General features: G+C 27.9%; 1 protein-coding gene across 1 annotated transcript in view; it reads right to left on the bottom strand.

Annotated features, from left to right (window-relative positions):
• Window positions 1-802: 802 nt before the first annotated feature.
• LOC112595788 (Kv channel-interacting protein 4-like) overlaps window positions 803-18,104 on the bottom strand; it is a 129,567-nt gene continuing 112,265 nt past the window's right edge. The window contains exon 6 of the mRNA XM_025341123.1: window positions 803-1,100. Within this exon, the coding sequence (XP_025196908.1) occupies window positions 1,002-1,100 (99 nt within the window). The 3' untranslated portion in view covers window positions 803-1,001. The remainder of the gene's footprint in view (window positions 1,101-18,104) is intronic.

Genomic DNA, 18,104 nt, shown 5'->3' with positions numbered 1-18,104 from the left:
CAAATTAATTATTATAGATATAAACTTATTATTCTTAGTATAAAAAGTTAAATAATTTAAAAACAAAAGTTTGTAAACTCCACAACACATTCCTTTTAGTACCTAAGAGAATATCAAAAACTTGAAAATATAGTCATAAAATATATTTAAAAATTTTAAAAATTTAATTTTAAATAACTTCACTATTGAAGAAACAAGGGATATGTATACTTGGTAAATCATTTTGCTTATTACTCGATAAACCCCTCATATAATCTACCTACTATAATATCTAGTCTATAATTCCTTTGAATCATGTGTATTATCGTGTATATTCTTATTATTACCCTGTTCCACCGGAGTCGAGATATTTTTCTATGTACGGTGTATAAGTAAAGTATAAATATTATATCGTTAAAAATGTACATTAATAGTAACCAATAATGTTATTATAATATAACTTACTTTAGTATATCATATTATTTTGACAAAGTATATATATAAAAAAAAAATAAATAAATAAATAAAAAAAAGTATGATGGCTTTTCATGTGGAATCACATTGAGTGGCATTTTGACACCTGACCTGTATGCACGAAATTTGTTTCGAAAAAGTTTTATACACTAACAATTATTTATTATGATATTATATTATATAGTTGCCATCTCATATGAAACCTAACATAAAATAATAACATTTTAATATACTACGTATATTATATTTCTCCGTTTGTTTGAAAATCATAAGCCTTTTTATAAAGATAGCGTTACGGAAAAAAATAAAATAAAAAAAGAATAAAAAATGATTTTAATCGTACAATAAGTCAAAAAAAAAAAAAAAAAAATGTTTAAAAAAAAAAATTATTTTTCATATAATATTATACTACTATTCATCATTCATATGATGTCTGACGATTTTACGTTGCCCAGCTGTAGTGGCCCATCAGTTTTTCAGGTTTAATATCATTTTAAAACGATATTCACAATATTATACAAATCATCTCTATTTACGATATCTCTTGTCTACATTGAGATCATTGCACGGGTAATGTTCTCGTCATTTTTACAACTTTCCATGAACTCATCAAATGACACCACCCCGTCTCGGTTGAGGTCCATTTTCTGTCAACATAAAAACTCAATTAATACCATCATTAAGTATACATGAAATAACTCTTATCAGAAAAAAACTTTTTTTTTTTTTTTAAATTTATAATTATTGTATTAATTATTATTAAATATACAGTTCTTCGATAGTATTTAATAGTATTTATAAAATTATTTTCAAAATCTGCTCCTTTTCGATGACTAGGAGCATAATTATGGAGTTTGAATGTTTAACGTCATCTGAAATTTTTCATTTGACACTTCAGTGTATACATATTTTTTAGTAATATATTATTACAAAGACTTAAGTAGAGATATTTTTAACTCGTATTTTCTTTTCTTTTTTTTTTTCAGAAATATAATATTATTGAATAATGCAATAATAATACATAATCCAAAGTATAATTAAAAAATAATCTTCATTTACGGTGTGTGGTTTTGTAAATATTATATTATTTATGTAATGTAAATTCACACAATAAAGTTGCGAACTATAAGTAACAGAAAAAAAAAATTTTATCCAAACTAATAAATCACAATAATTTACAAGTGATTGGTTAAATACTGACGTAAACTACTTAAGGAAACTAGGGGTACTAATTTTAAGTCTGGATGGACTAAGCACCCTTTAGTTCTTCACTATATGTGCCTATGTATTAGAGTTTCAGTTTACCAGACAAAGATAGAATACAATGTTATAAATGTGTACAATATTGATATGGATTCAATAAATATAGTGACACGCCAGTACTTAAAATAAACAATTATGAAAAGATTTCTTAGAATATCATAAAAAAAAGGAAAAAACACGATAAGAGTTCACTTTATGATAAAAAGGAGACTAGATTTGAAAAATATTTAATCTATTTTATATTTGTACGTAGAAAAAAGTTGAAAAATTTAAGCCGAACGTTATAGTCAATATTATGTTATTGTGTAATATATTGTTATTTGTTGGAATATTCTAAATGAGGCATAATATAACTGACAAAAATTAACGTATAAGAATATCTTTTGTTGACTTATAATATTATCATATCTTATAATATCTGTTTAAATATAAACAGGTGGTGATTTTAATGGTTATAAAATACAAGTACAGTAATGGTGTTTTTAATTTAACCAAAGGGGTTTTTATGGGGTCTTAGGTACCCATAGATAAAAAAAAAATAATGGACATAACATGGTTTCGTGATACTTTTTGAAGAGAAGTAGAAAATTTTGGCCTTTAGTTTATGAGAGAAAGACATGCGAGCTCTTTGAAAATATAGTAGCATATATTTTTTTTAATCTTATCACTAAATTATTGTGGGATAAAATACATTTTTATTTATTATTTTAGTAACTATTGAAGCTAAAATCAAAAAATATATTAGTTTATAATTTAATCATAATAATACGTAATTATTATTATTTATTATCTAGGCTGATAAAAATAAAAATAATATTAATTTAAATTTGTTTTTCAAATAAAGTAGTAAGTACTATTTTTCATAGGACAGACATAAAAATGACCTTTAACATGCCACTGAATAGTAATTATAATTTATTTTCTTACAATGTACGTAGATAGATTTAAATAATAAAAATAATGATAAACTATAGCTTTGAATTATCATTTTTGCTTCATAGTTTTTATGACATAAAATTATAGAACTTTTTATGCCTTAATGTTGGGATTTTTTTTAGTTTTACAAAATTTTTCAGTTTAATATGATAATTTGTTTGAACATAATTTCGACAAAGAATATACAAATTAAAACGTGAAATTTAAGTCATCTTCATATTATACATTGTTCGGAATTTTATCAAAGTCAGAATACCAACTCTCGTCAGCATTTATTATTATTATTATATTATGCACACCATCTCTTTTCCCGATATGATGGCGTAGTTTCAGTGACACTTCGACCTAAACGGTATCGTATATAATTATAATAATTATCGCGTGGGTAATATAATTATCAAAGTGATTTTAACGAACTACATTGTGTGGGTGACAATCGAGATACCCGATTTAACAACTTTTCTTCATTCTATACTATCACCGTTCTTTGATAACGAATTTATGATAGTTTCTAGCTGATAATTCAAAATTCTAAATTGCTTTATGTCGTAATAAGTGCCAACTACGGAGTGCGTAATGTTATACCACTCAGGATTCTTTGTATTATATTGTCTTCCAGATTTTTAAAATGATCTGAAGACTTAGCGTTTATGTATCCGTTAGGGTTGTTCAAAAGCTTTTTTTGGAATTGAAAAGAATGATTGAAATTCATGCGTAAAAAAGTTAAGCTTATTAATCATTTTTTTTTTCAAAAGTCATTTTTTTATATAACTCGAATACTTGGAAATTAATCAAAATCATGTATAATTTAGTTATATCTTTCGTGATGTCGATAAAGGATTTGTAAGCCTTATGGATTTTTCAATTTGATTGTGTTTTTACTTTTTATCCATGTTTATGAATATTTATTTTTTTTTTTTTTTTTTTCATGGAACAAATTTTATGTTTTTAAATGTTGATTGTTAATTTAATATATCAACATTTGGGACTTATTTTTGGAATTATGTTATTATATATTTTAACCTAGCTTTTAAGTTGTTAATATAATTTATAATTTTTATTATTGAGAATTTTTTTTTTTTTTTTTTTTTTTTTTTTTATTTTATTGAACAAAACATAATATTTACAATCTGTATTTGTAGTTATACAATAAGTAAATGTGATGGAATTGATTTTCAGGAGGGGGGAAGTTGCCCATTGGCGACACCCCGTGGTAAGCGGTTTAAGGAGAGAGTAGGTCCCTACACCAGTTCCTTTTCAGGCGCCTGGGTGGATTACCTGGAATTTGATTTGATGATAGTTGGGTGATTATAGGATTAGAGTGAGTACTGAATGTTTTGTGTGTTTTTTTGTAGGTGATTTTGGCAAGGCTGTTTAAGGTTGGAATGCAGATGTCTTTATGAAGTGATTCATTGGTAATATACCAAGGGGCACCAGATATTAGACGTAGACAAATGGACTGAAATGCCTGAATAGTTCTAGTATTTGAGGGTTTGGCTGACCCCCAAAGTTGTATGCCATAGTACCACAAGGGTCTTAGAAGAGCCATGTATATTGATCTTTTGGTTTTTAATGAGAGCTTTGAGCGGAGTAAGGGTCTGAGAAGGTGGAGTCTTGAATTGAGAGCTTTACGCTTTTTTTTTAAGTGTGGACCCCATGTAAGGCGTTTGTCGAGAATTAAGCCCAAATAATTAGTTTGTGTGGTAGATGGAATTTGTGCATTGCCGATAAAGGTTGCGGGACATTCTAGAGATCGAAGTGTGAAGGTAATTTGTGAGGATTTTGATGGGTTTACTTGGATTTTCCAGTCATGAAACCAGGTGTTTAGCACAGTTAGGTGGTTTTGGATTTTTTGGGCAGCTTGGATGGGATCATAGTCAGTAGCAAGGATAGCAGTGTCATCCGCGAACGTACCAAGTAGTGTGTTTTCGTTTAGAGGTAGGTCACTGGTGAAGACATTGAATAGGAAGGGAGCTATGTCGCTGCCTTGGGGAACACCGGCAGTTGCTATTTGAGAGTTGGATAAGGCGCCGTTAATTTTTATGACAAATGTTCGTTGGTTTAGATAAGATTTAATTAGTAGGTAGTACGGAGCAGGCAAGAAAGATTTTAATTTAAAGAGTAGGCCAGGGTGCCAAACTCGGTCAAAAGCCTGTGCGATATCTAGAAAAATACCAATGCAGATTTTTTTGCTCTCGAATGCTGATGAGATTTGATCGACGACTCGATGCAGTTGGTGGATTGTGTTGTGTTTAGATTTGAAGCCAAATTGGAAATCAGGTATAATTTTATTATCTGCGGCAATTTTTGTAATTCTTTTTAGTAGTATTTTTTCAAATAGTTTTCCTACGATAGACAGAAGGCTTATAGGACGGTAAGAGGATGGGTTTTCGGGAGGTTTACCTGGTTTGTGGATGAGTATTATTTGAGCATGTTTCCAGATAGATGGCATGTAAGAAAGGCGGAGTATAGAATTGAATATATAAGATAGAAGTATTATTGTCTTGGGAGGTAATTGTTTTAAAAATGGAGCAGTTATCAAATCATGACCAGGAGCTTTGCCAGCCTTTAAATGTTTTATATAGAAGAAAACTTCATTTGGGGTAGTGGGTTTGGCAGGCATAGAGACTGGTAGTGGACTATCTAAGAACTCGAACACTCTGGCAGAGTGCTGCGGATTTGTTTGTATAATGTTTGGTTTGAAAACTGTAGCAAGGTGTTCGGCAAAAACGTTGGACTTTTCCACATCGTCAGTAATTTTAGAGTTATCGGGGCGACGAATTGGAGGAGTGGGTTCGATGTGTCTAAGGATTTTTTTGGTTGCTTTCCAAAGCGAGCCGTTTGTTGGATTTAGGTTACAGATGTAGCTGTCATAGGATTGATTTTTGTGATTTTGAAGTTGTCTTTTAAGTTTGTTGGTTAGGTTATTAAAGATCCGCTTGTCGTTAGGGTAACCTGTGATTTGCCATTTGGCACGAGCTTTTCTTTTTTGTCTTAAGAGTACATTGATGTGGTCCGGGAGTGGATATTTGTCCAGAATTTTGTTCGAGGAGGTGGAATAGTTGTTACTTGGGCGCGAGGACAGTTTGGCCGCGGATTGGATCATTTCTATAAATGTGACAGAAGCTTTCTCGAGGTCTTGGGGAGTTTTAAGAGGTATGCCTAATTTTGTATTGTTGCTTAAGTACTTCTTGTATTGGGTCCAGTTAATTGGGCCTGAGGTCAGAGAAGATCTTGTTGGGATTTGGTTTGTTTCACCATCGATGACTAGCTTAACTGGGGTATGATCAGAGGAAAGATCAGTGATGTTATATATAGCAAGGGGTAAGTTACTTGGGGTGGAATATATGAAGAAGTCTAAAATATCTGGATGCCTATTAGTGTGAGTGGGCCAATATGTCGGTCCAGTAGGTGCAAGGATTGACCATTTATGATCGGTAGTTGTTTTGTGTAGGATTTTACCTCTTGGAGAGGTGGAGCGGCAGCCCCATACTGGATGTTTAGAATTAAAGTCGCCACCTGCAATGAAATTATTTCCTAGTGAGATAAAAAGTTGAGCAAAATCTTGAGTGGTGATTTTTTGGCTGGGTGAACAGTAGACTGAAGCAAGGGTTAGTGGAACATGGTTTAGGAAAGTTTGGATAGAAACTGACTGAAGGTTGGTTTGTGGATTGATTGAGTGTAGGTTGTGAACTAAGTTAGTGGCAATGATTATGGCTGAGCCTGCATGAGCCGTGCCGTCCGGGTGGTCTGCACGGTAAATTGAGTAACCAGGTAATTTTAATTTTATTGTTTTAGTTAGGTGGGTTTCAGTGATACAAGCTACGTGGATATTATTTTGAATTAAAAAATTATGTAGTTCATGTTTATGTTGGGATAAGCCATTTGCATTCCAGAGAATAATATTTGTTGGATTAATTGTCATTTTGGCTGAACAATTTGGTAATTAGTGATGTAAGAAGAGAAATGAGAGGGGTTATCAGTGATTTGAATTCTTCGAGGAAGGATGCTAGGGATGGGGCTTGTGGAACTGTTGAATCATGATTGTCCGAGTTTGAGGCAATGTTTCTTTTGGAAGTTGTATGGGCGTATGATGGTTTTTCGTTGTTGTTGATCTGGCTTGACACGACCTGGTGTGATGAGTCTTTTGAAGAGCTTAAAATATTTTTATGAAATAATTGTATTTGTTTACTCGACGAACTATATCAAATTATTTATTAAGCTTATTTTTTCTAATCTTTTATTTAAGGGATCCATTTTCAGTTCTTTGAAAAATTGTACACCAATTATCTTTTGTACCAACTTGATTAAAGCATTTTTTTTTTTATCAAAATAGAATCTACTGCATGAGGTTTCAAGTAAAAGTTGCAATTTATGTGTCTCAGCTCTTATTCAAAGATTTTTTTTTCGAGCTTTTATTTTGTTATTATATTTTTTATAAATAAAAATTCGAGTGCATAAGTATGCGTTGTTTATTTAACTGATATGAATACATTTTACTTCAATATAATAATTAAAAATTTGGTTTGGTTGATTATGAATAGGGTAAACTTCCTTTTTTTTATGATTTAAATTAACTTTCTGCAGCAAAAGTCAATGATATTTTCAAAAGAGATTTACAATATATAACATACAATAAAGACTTATACACAATAACTAATTAATTAATTTTACAGTTTATTTATTCATTTATTAGTTTTGATGAGATAACTTATCTTTATTTTAATTAAAATGTTATTCAATATGTGATTGTGTGTGTTTAAAGTGCTTACATTTATCCGATTGGTGCACATTATTTTTTTTAAATTAAATATTGATTTTTAAGTCATTATATATATATATATATATATATATATATATATATATATATATATATATATATATGCATATATGCGTGTATTTGTATAGATGTATATTATCTTGCAATTGAACTTTCTAAGAAATAAAATATATTTTTAAACTATTAAAATTTTTATTTTATTAGTAAAAAAATAATCTGTTAATAGTTGACTAATATTCACGCGCAGATGTTGAAATAGTTTTTGGTCATTCTTCACATTTTCATAATAAGAATAACTATTGAAATGGAAGTGTTAAAACATTATATTTATCTTAAATCACTTATCGATCGTTAACGATCAACTTATATAAACTACGTTTGCTTTGCTCATATGGGCGGTCTTTAATTTTGAATCTTAATATGTTTATGCCAGAGACACAGAATTTTATTAAGTTTCAAAAATAATTTTGAATATGAAACTTAACGTTAACCTTTTTAAGCATATTAAGGGATAAACTTTTTATAAAAATAAGTTACTTTTAAATTATTTACGTTTAATTGTTAACATTTTAATATAAAAATAATATATCAGGATCTTTATCTTTATGACAGAGATGCATTAAAAAATGTCTATGAAAACTAATATTTTATTTAAGAGTTTGGAGTTTTTAGATCTTAAATAAATTTCAATTTTCACTTTTTTCATAATATTCATAATTCTTTATTGGCAGTGGTATTTATGTTACTCATTATTCATTACTAAAAAATATTAATTAAAGTGTGAAATTTAATTTAAATATATTTTTTTGGCAAATTTAAAATGATTTAAAATTAAAAAGAGAGTATAGGATTAAATAAAATATCCTTATAAAATATTTTGATAGTAACATACTTTTATGTAATTAATTTTCCCATTGAAAAATAAAAAAATCTATAATTTTATTATACAATTTAAATAGCATGAATAGCATTAATAGTTTTAATTGATTTGTTAGTTGATTTTAATTTACAACATGATTACAACAATACATTTTATTAACCTTAGAAATATTGGGAATATATCTGGCTATGTAAATAGATAAAATAATATTTAATTATTAATCTCGTACAATATTAACAAAATATACGTAAGAAAACAATTACTAAATTTATTTGGCGATCCGTATTTTCTTTTGATTACGTATTTACCTATTATTTCACTTGTGTTTGAATTGAACAATGAACAATTTATACCTTAAAAATGAAATGCCAAGATATTTTTTTTTTTAATTGGGAGTATGAATATTCAAATAATTGAATTTCTAAGCAACTGTCATCAAAATGATGATACATAATCAAAAACTTTTTACATATGATATTTAAATGATGTATAATGACGTAATTACGTTGATAACACTTTCGTTCGTCGCATTTCTTTTGGACGTGGTAAATCCTAAATAAATCTAATACTATAAATGGTGCGCAAGCATTTGCAGCTATATAATAATATTACAGTGTTGCGGGTGGCCGATGGGGAATTACGCTGTAAGACCAAAAGCACTAGATCGTATTAATTACGAAAATTGAAGTGCATTGTAAGATGTATATACCTATACTAATACTAACACCAATGAACGATCACCGATACTAGGAAAAGTTTCTTATTTTATCGTTTTCTTCTATTTGGTTTATTTCAGCGTAGATATAAAGAGTTCATATACAATATATATATATATATATATATATAATATACCTATGTTGTAGTATATTCCCAATGGATAGCACTCGTTGAAATTGATGACCGTCGACAAAATTATAAATAATAACTCTCGCCGAACCAAAGAGAGGTGTCAAACGGATCTCGTAATCGATTCGCTTGAGATGGTAAAAAGTATTATACATATAAAATACCCGTGACAATAATACAACATTCAAAACATTTAAAATTCCCAAACCACCTCCTACGCTCAGTCAAAAGACAATAAATATACCAATAATATAATATTATACACAATACGAAATGGCACGTAAATAAACATTTCTACTTTTTTTTTTGGCATTGCTTATAATTTTACAAAGAGGAAAAAAAATAATGTACAAACGAACAAATAGGATAGCCATTACAATGACAAGACACTCTCCATAATTATTATTAACGTGTTCTGAACAAACACATTGCTGCCGGACTACGATGTGCTAACAACTAAGTAGGTGTAAAATAATAAATTGTTTACCGATATAATTATACTCTAATTATTCTATTTAACTTAAAATAAATCGTCGTTGTAGTGGTCACTTACACGACGAAACTATTTGTGTTAATGAATAAAACAGCCAATTGTTTGGTTATAACTTATGATAAAAGTCTACTTAATAACTAGTTTTGTACATTTGTAGAAAAACGTATTATTTTCAATTTTTTATAAAATCTAGTTACCTTATCATTAAGTTTGAATTAGTTACTAATGAATACAATGTTTTAACCTTTAATTTGCATTTTCAGTCCAGAGTATTTTAAAGGGGAGTATTTTAATTTAATGTTTAAATATAATTTAGAAAGGGGTTGTTCATACACCCATTTTGGAGTTATATGATCACATCAATATATTATAAAATACATTGAAATTTTAAATATTTCTTTAAACAAAATATAGTGAAATCTCTCTTAACGGATATTTCTAAAGAGTCAACATTTTTTAGGGGCATTTTCACTACTTCTTTATAGGAAAATCTCTAAATAATGGACAATTTGATGGTATTTTAACATTTGATTTTAATCATTTTCAAACTTAATTTGAAATAATAATTGTAAAATATCTAGGTACAATTTTACAATTATAAATTGTATTTTACTCTATTACCCATCATACATAATTAAGCTACATATTATAATTATCTCATCCGTCCAGTCATTGAAATATTATTGCATCAATAAAAATATTTTCGTAATATGAAGTTGTTCTGATCGTATTTTATTATGTTTGTATTTTAAACAAATATATATATATATTGTAGTGTAAATGTGTATTACATAATGTCCACTAAACAAAAAAGATTAAATTTAAAAAAATTGATATTTTTGAATTTTGAGCGTTCAATATAAAGATGATTGTTGACAGTGGCAGACTGGGATAAAAAAAAAACAGCCTGGTAAAATCATGATTTTAGAGGTTCTGAGTATACTAACGGCCATGTATTTTAAAATAGTCAGTCATCTGGAATTTTATGGTTAATAATAATATTACATACTTAACTTAAATTTATAATATCACAATAATATTTATAAATATATGTTTTATACGAACAGCAATCTATCGGGAAATTTTCCGTTATCCCGGTCGTTCAGTTTACCATTGGACTTGTTGATGCGTACAAATTTTGGGTAAGTAAAATACCTTTTACTTTTAAATAGTGGACAATATTTCAACAACCAAAAGTGTCTAATATTTAGAGGTTTCACTGTATAAGAAAAATATAATTCATCCTAACATAATCTAAAACATTTTTAGCATATAATATATTTTTAGATTTTATAATTATGATAACTAGAAAGATATTTTATACACAAAACTTTCTAGCTACACACCTACGTCTAAATATTATACAGTTGCATAAGGTAGAAATCTACTATTTGAATTGAGTACTAACCCACTTCAGCATACGTTTGATGTAAGTTTAATTATTCAAAAGCCAATACGCCTCGCTTGTTTTCGGACTTTTAATTTTGTACCATCAAAAAATAAAACTTAAATACGGCGAGCGTTGACAGTGGTAGCCATTCCATTGATTACATGGTGCAGGACAGTGGTTTTACGGTTTTACGGTCGTGGGTTGTGAAAACTTTCACGGTTTTCACAAGAGTTGAAACTCGTATTGAAAACTAATAGATTATATTTCTTTTCGATGCGGTGCCAAGATAAATACGTAATGTGCGGTAAAATTTTCCAAAAACGCGTAAATATACTATAGCTGTATAGTATAAGAAATATATAACAATATTCATTTGCGCAAAAAGCGTGTTGTTTATTAGGCAATGACGTTTTGATTATAAAAGAAGGTCGGAAAAAAAATTATCTCGAGTTACATAGTTTGCGTTCGATTCAACGTAATAATATACCATTATTAAGTTGAACTAGGTGATTTATATATACAAACCTCTATCTTTCTTTAATCCATATACCGGAACGTCGAACAACGAGCGTGGATGTAGAATATTTCTTGCGCTCGCTCGGGACAGACATCGATTTTTCGTCTCCACCAAGACAAGTGTACTCGTATACACAACGATGACAAGACGACATCAGAATATTACTATAATCTAACTAAAAACATTAACCATGGGTTTTGTAACCTTATCATATTACCTACATAATGTAGTCTAGTCGATTCGTTAAGATGTACCATATGAATTTTCCAACGTCAAAATTACAATTTTACAAATTTAGCCCCCTCTCCTATTGAATAGTAGTTAACTATAATACACTCCAACTTTTTAGCTGTAATTATGGTCTATTTCCATAAAAGATAAATTAAGTACACAATGTAGTCGTATAAAAAGATTAATACCAATTTCAAATTTATTAAAATGATAAATATCGTAGTAATAATAAAAATAAAAGTCAATATTACTAATTGTATACTTAATTATGATCTAAAAACGCATTATTTAGTTCTTATAGTATTAAAAAATATTATTTTTTATTTAACTATAAATAATATAAATTAAAAGCCATCCGTCAACACCAAATTCTACTATATCTTGTATTCAGAGTTTAAACAGCTGTATACAATGATAATATGATAGTTTAATGCTACAACTAATATAATAATTGTAAACTTCTCAACAAAACAACAAATCTTTTATTGTATCAAAATATTGTTTTGGTTTAAAAGTTTTATCACATCTGAGTTTTGACATTTACTTATATCAAAATCCAATTTTTATGAATTGAGGGGAAGCGTAAATTGTGTTTCTTATCTACAGGTAAAAATTACTAATTTGGTTTAAATTTTATGAATTTTAAAATAAAAATGTATCTAAAAAAAAAATTTTATGCTTTATTATTTATGATATTAAATTTGGTAATGTTATGATATGTAACATACATTTTATTCCTAACAGAAAATTTTTACCAAAGTGAAAAAGAATATTTAAGAATCAAAATATTTTGTCCGCAGAATTTTTTGGTTTTTAACTGGCATGCTTTTACTTTTTTTTTTTTACTTAAAGTTTGTTTAGAACAAAAAATCAATTTCAACACTTAATATAGAACAACTTTGTGAATTCTAATAGTGTATTCATTACCAAAAAAGATATGACGGTTTGAAGTTTAAAAATATTCTTTTGAAAAATGTAATATTTTAAGATAGTATTTTTTGGTTTTAAGTCAACTATTACGGGAATAATTGAATACTAATTATTTTGAATTATATAATATTCTGAGTATACAATAAAGGTGACTAAATTATGGCTCGCGTCATACTCAGATGCTATTTGCGATTTATTTATAGAATTAAAATTTACTTATTACTATAAATTAAATTTTTTTTTTTTATGTTAATTTATAAACATTTTGGTTTTTGATATTATTGTATTTATTCATGTGACTAGGAAAGGCATTCATGTAAAAAGCTCTTGATATATAATTATTTTATTTTACATGATAATTCACTTTGATTTCTTATAAAATTAATTGTATTACTGTTTTATTTTAGATTAGACAAATTTTACATATTTTAGATATTTTTTAATATATATATATATATATATATTTAAGTGATGTTGAATTTTTTATTTCCTATCAATGGCTTTGTGTGTTTTTGTTAGATTGGTTTCATATTTAAAATAGGTTAAATTAACTTATAAGATGTAGATTACAAGTAAAAAACTTATTAGCACACACAAATAAATATACTTTAACTTTTTTTATACACTACAATTATAGTTTGTATTTTTTATTTAAAAATTTAATAAAAAAGATGATGTAGATATGTTCGGTTTTAAATTCAAAAATTCACAAAGTATCACAAATTTTAAATTATTGATCTTACATTTTTAAACTAAGTTTTGATCAATTTACAAACATTGATAATGATGGCCAAACTATGTTTCAGAGTATTTTTATTGAATAATAATTCATAATTTATAATATGACATATAATCAACAAGTATATATTTTATATAACTAGTCGTTTCCGTACATTTCATAACCAGTACAAAATACATTTGTGTTCATTTAATTGCCTAATGCTAATATTTGGCGTAATACGTGTTAAAAAGATAATATTTTTGGTTCTTTGATTTGGTATACAGTAGATGATATATTTTCCAATATATTAATTTTACGTAATTGCCCAACCGACGTTGTCTATACACTTTTTTTAATCATTTAAAGCAGAATTTTTTAAAATTATCTATTGCTCAAGTAAGTGGTGATAGATTTAATACTTTTTTTTAAAGTATTCTTTAAATATATTGATTTTCTAATATTTTTTACGTTATTTTTAATTCGTTTTTATAATTAGTGGCGTAGACGTATGAATCATTTTCTAAACTTATATGGAAGTAAACAACATAGCAGTTATTTTCGTAAACTTTGTTGCCCATTAAAATTATTCCTCTTATGTGGTTTAAACTTTGTTCAATCCGTTATTTATACTCTTTGTTCACGGATGATACGGCATTCCTTTTATACCTGTATGTGCATATTTACTGAATATTTAAAAAATTAATAACCTGATTGTTAATTAATTTGTAGAATCAAGAATGAACTTAAACTTTCTCCAGTCAGACTAACACAAGGTGATACATAACTGTATCTCGGATTTATGTACCTAACAGTTCTAACAGTTTGCTGACATAAATAAATTACTTATTTTAATTTATTTTTATAATATTCTAAATTTTACTAAAAAAATAATGTTAACAATATATTGACATTTATTTTAGTTGTATTAAGCTCGATTTACTATGGAAGACCACTTTTTGTGTTAAGTTTAAATTTTATTTTTCTAGAAAAATTATGTCACTGATACATTCATATTTTATCATTCAATAAACCGTGGATGGGAGTAGGGCCCAAAAAAAAAATTATGCATGCTTAAAACCTGTTTTGTATTATGCTCTTTTATTTTAAAACAAACCACATGATGATCGAATGAGTGATCATTGGCATCTACAATTCACACATGTATTATTTAAGACAAATCCATATCAACATTTTCTAGAACCAGATTTAAGTGCAATCTGCCAGATCTAATTTTAAATCTAAACCATTCAAGGGCTTATCCAAATGCACAAAGAAAATTTTTTTCAAAATCGGCCCAGCCATTTAGGAGGAGTTCAAAAACACACACATATAGACAAATAATGTATGTATGTTTATAAATATATATATATATATATATATATATGCGTGTGTCAAAGCCACTTATTTTTAAAAATTTAAGCATACAAAGAATAACGAAATTGGATAAAAAGTTTATTGTAAAAAAACGCGGTATGTGAAAAACCATAAAAGTACTAATATAATGTTTTTTTTATAAAAATATATAGATGACAATAAATATATCAATTATGCGATGAGTTAGTAATAGTAAAAATAATATTATTTTAACTTAACATATTTGACACCAACGTCTAAAATTTTGGATTAAAAAAAATAAAACTATATATACCTATTCAAATACATTACGCAATCATGTGTTATGACACTGGAGTTAGATTAAAAAAAAAAAATATACTATTTTTAGATTTTGCTTCTTTGTATTACGAAATATAATTTTACCTTACTCTATTGTATTTCTAAGAACTTTATAGTTATATATAAATCTTAGATCCAATTTTATTATAATTATATTAACTACCAAAGTAAAAACACTATTCAGCTCATCTATAGAATAAATGATTATTATTGTATATTAATAAATAATATTGAAACATCTTATTTTAGTTTGTATTAGTTTTAAGAAGTCGTCTGACTAAGTCAGAATTGGTTTTGTTACATAAAAAAGTAAATCGATTTTTATGCATACATTCCAATAATATCGTATTGTATATTATTATAAATAAACCATTTTTATCGAATTTAATAATAACAATAAAAATAATTTTAAAAAAATCGGTGAGAGACATGGTGTTGTTTTATTCGACGGAAATACTATTATTATTTTTCCTTCTTACCACCTGCGCAGCTGTACGATGGTCGCGATGATAATCTTGCTGCGCGCGGCGGGGCTGAGATCCCAGAGAATTAATCGCGTTTTCTCTGCGCCCGCACACACTTGCAGTGCGTCACCGGAAACAGCAGCGGAAATACCATGAAACACCGACCGGATTGATTGCCCGGTCTGGACCGGCACGCGCGGACTGCCGAAAACTAATTTATATTCGCCAACGCAGCCTCCCGCTACTGGCCCGTACCAGGGACCAATCTAAACGCCCGAATGTGTAGATTTGAGTTTTGGTCTTCCGCAATAATTACGCTGTGGGAGGGTGACTGTATAATAATTGTATAATAAATATATATCTATAATATATTGCGCAGTGCACGTTGTTCTTAAGATTTATCTCGTACCGCCGAAATTTCTTGAAGATATTATCGATCAATTATTTATAACTATCCAAGTGGTTTGTGCGTGTGCTTGTTCTATGTGTTATGTAATCACTATCAGTTTTCAAGTATTTTAGATATTGGTTTTCACTCGTTTCCGTGTTTCACTATATATTACAATGTATTGGTAAAATATTAAATAATGTGATTAGGGTATTATATTGTTGGAGATTATAATATTTTATAAGTATAAAAAAATATAAGAATATGGATTTTATGTTATAAAAATCATTTTATTCATATTCTATGAAAACCAATTCCCAGACATGTATTTAAAGCGTTCTAAAATAAAAATTTTACACAGAATAATCTCACTCAGACCAACAGTAATATTTAAACTTAAGTACAATCACTAAGCGTAGTAATGATTATTAAATATAATTAATGACAATTAAATTCAAACTGTAGTCAGAAATACACGAAATACGTGTTAGGCAGCTCAAAAATCACGAACATAGGAAATTTTCCAAATTGAAAAGTATTACGTAGTTAGTTACCACTTACCAGTCATGTACAATAAGAAAACAGGATAATTTGATTTTGGAGACGTGTTGCTACGTTATAGTGACATTTCAATCCCAAGGAATTACCATGGTATTTTTGGATATTTTATAATCCTTTTAGAGACATAGTGGTTCAATTTTTTAACGATCAAAACATTTACGAGGATCAAATTTCATTCTTGAGTTACAAACTGATGAATGAGAAAATATTTTCCAAAAAAATGTTTAATGATTAAAAATAAAAAATGTGGTAATTTAGTCGACTTAATACTTCATTTAAAGTTAATTATAAATATGTGATCATTCTAATAATTTTTGTATTCATGTAACTTATAAAATCATTGGCATAAAAATATGTATATATTTTTTTTTTTATTGAACTTAAGCTTGGCGACTAGGGCCATAGCTGTTGTAGGGGTTATGAACTGTGGTAGGGGTAAGGTTGGTACGGTATGTTGTATTTTTTTTTACTATTGTTACGGTTGTTACAGTTGATAGCAAATACGTGTAAATGTGCCGTGTGGCAAGGTTTTTAACCACTATGAATCCGAGTGTTCGCCCATCCGGGAGCTAATAGCTGTAGCTGTTACTTACTTGTAGTCGCATTCTGCGATTGGTATTTGGTAGCAGCCAACGTGCCACGCCAAGCCACATTAATATAATACTATTAAATATAATATTAATATATTACATAAACAATAAACGTATTTTAAGTTTTTCCAAAACTTTAATTTTAACGAATAAGTGTTTTAATATTACATTATCTGACCGTTTTCAAAATAATATGACAATAATATGTTTTTTTTTTTTTTTTTTTTTAAACATATATTAGTAAATAATAAATAACGTGTATTATTATTTATTATGAGAATTAACTGTGAAAAAAATCAATCAAATGTTGTTACGTTGTTTTTTGAATTTTTCAAGTACTGCAGTTTGATAATCTACAAGGCACCATTCGGTTCCAATTAGTGTAGATGATTGACGGTCTGCCGCTGTACTCTAGAGGATTTGAAATATTCAGAATTAAAATTGCTCGACACGTTTTTCTCACTCCAACTCCTTGAACACCAATGTATCACACCGCTACAACAAGCTACCAGAATGAGCGGAGATACTTTTGTAAGGCTTAAAAATAATTGTCACTCCAACGTGGTTTAAAATGACGGTATACAGCTTACATCCAGAGTGCAATCACTCAGAACGAATAAAAAAAATCAAAATATAACTCTCGTCCGGTATCTCAGTAGCACATACAATTATTGTGAAAATTCAAGCTAAGCTAACCGAAAAAAAATACCGTAAATACCTCTTAGCTGCAACCAACATTTCGACGTCGATTGCATAGAAAAAGATTTATTAATCGATGTTTGTATTTGGGGCTCGTAGACTTGAAATATTAGATTTCCATATTTAGTCTTTAAAACTCAGGAAGAGGTTTCTACTTCATTTATTACCCTAATAAATTGCTATAACGGTAACATAAGCATTTCGATTCAATTCAAAAAAACCACATAATATGTTTTGTTTATATTATATATGTTTAACATTTGTTGTCAGAGAGTAGTTTAAATTACG

This window comes from Melanaphis sacchari, unplaced genomic scaffold (genome assembly GCF_002803265.2).
Source record: "Melanaphis sacchari strain LSU unplaced genomic scaffold, SCAv2.0 Contig2_pilon_pilon, whole genome shotgun sequence".
NCBI classification, from domain to species: domain Eukaryota; kingdom Metazoa; phylum Arthropoda; class Insecta; order Hemiptera; family Aphididae; genus Melanaphis; species Melanaphis sacchari.
This window is presented reverse-complemented; position numbering and strand designations above follow the sequence as displayed.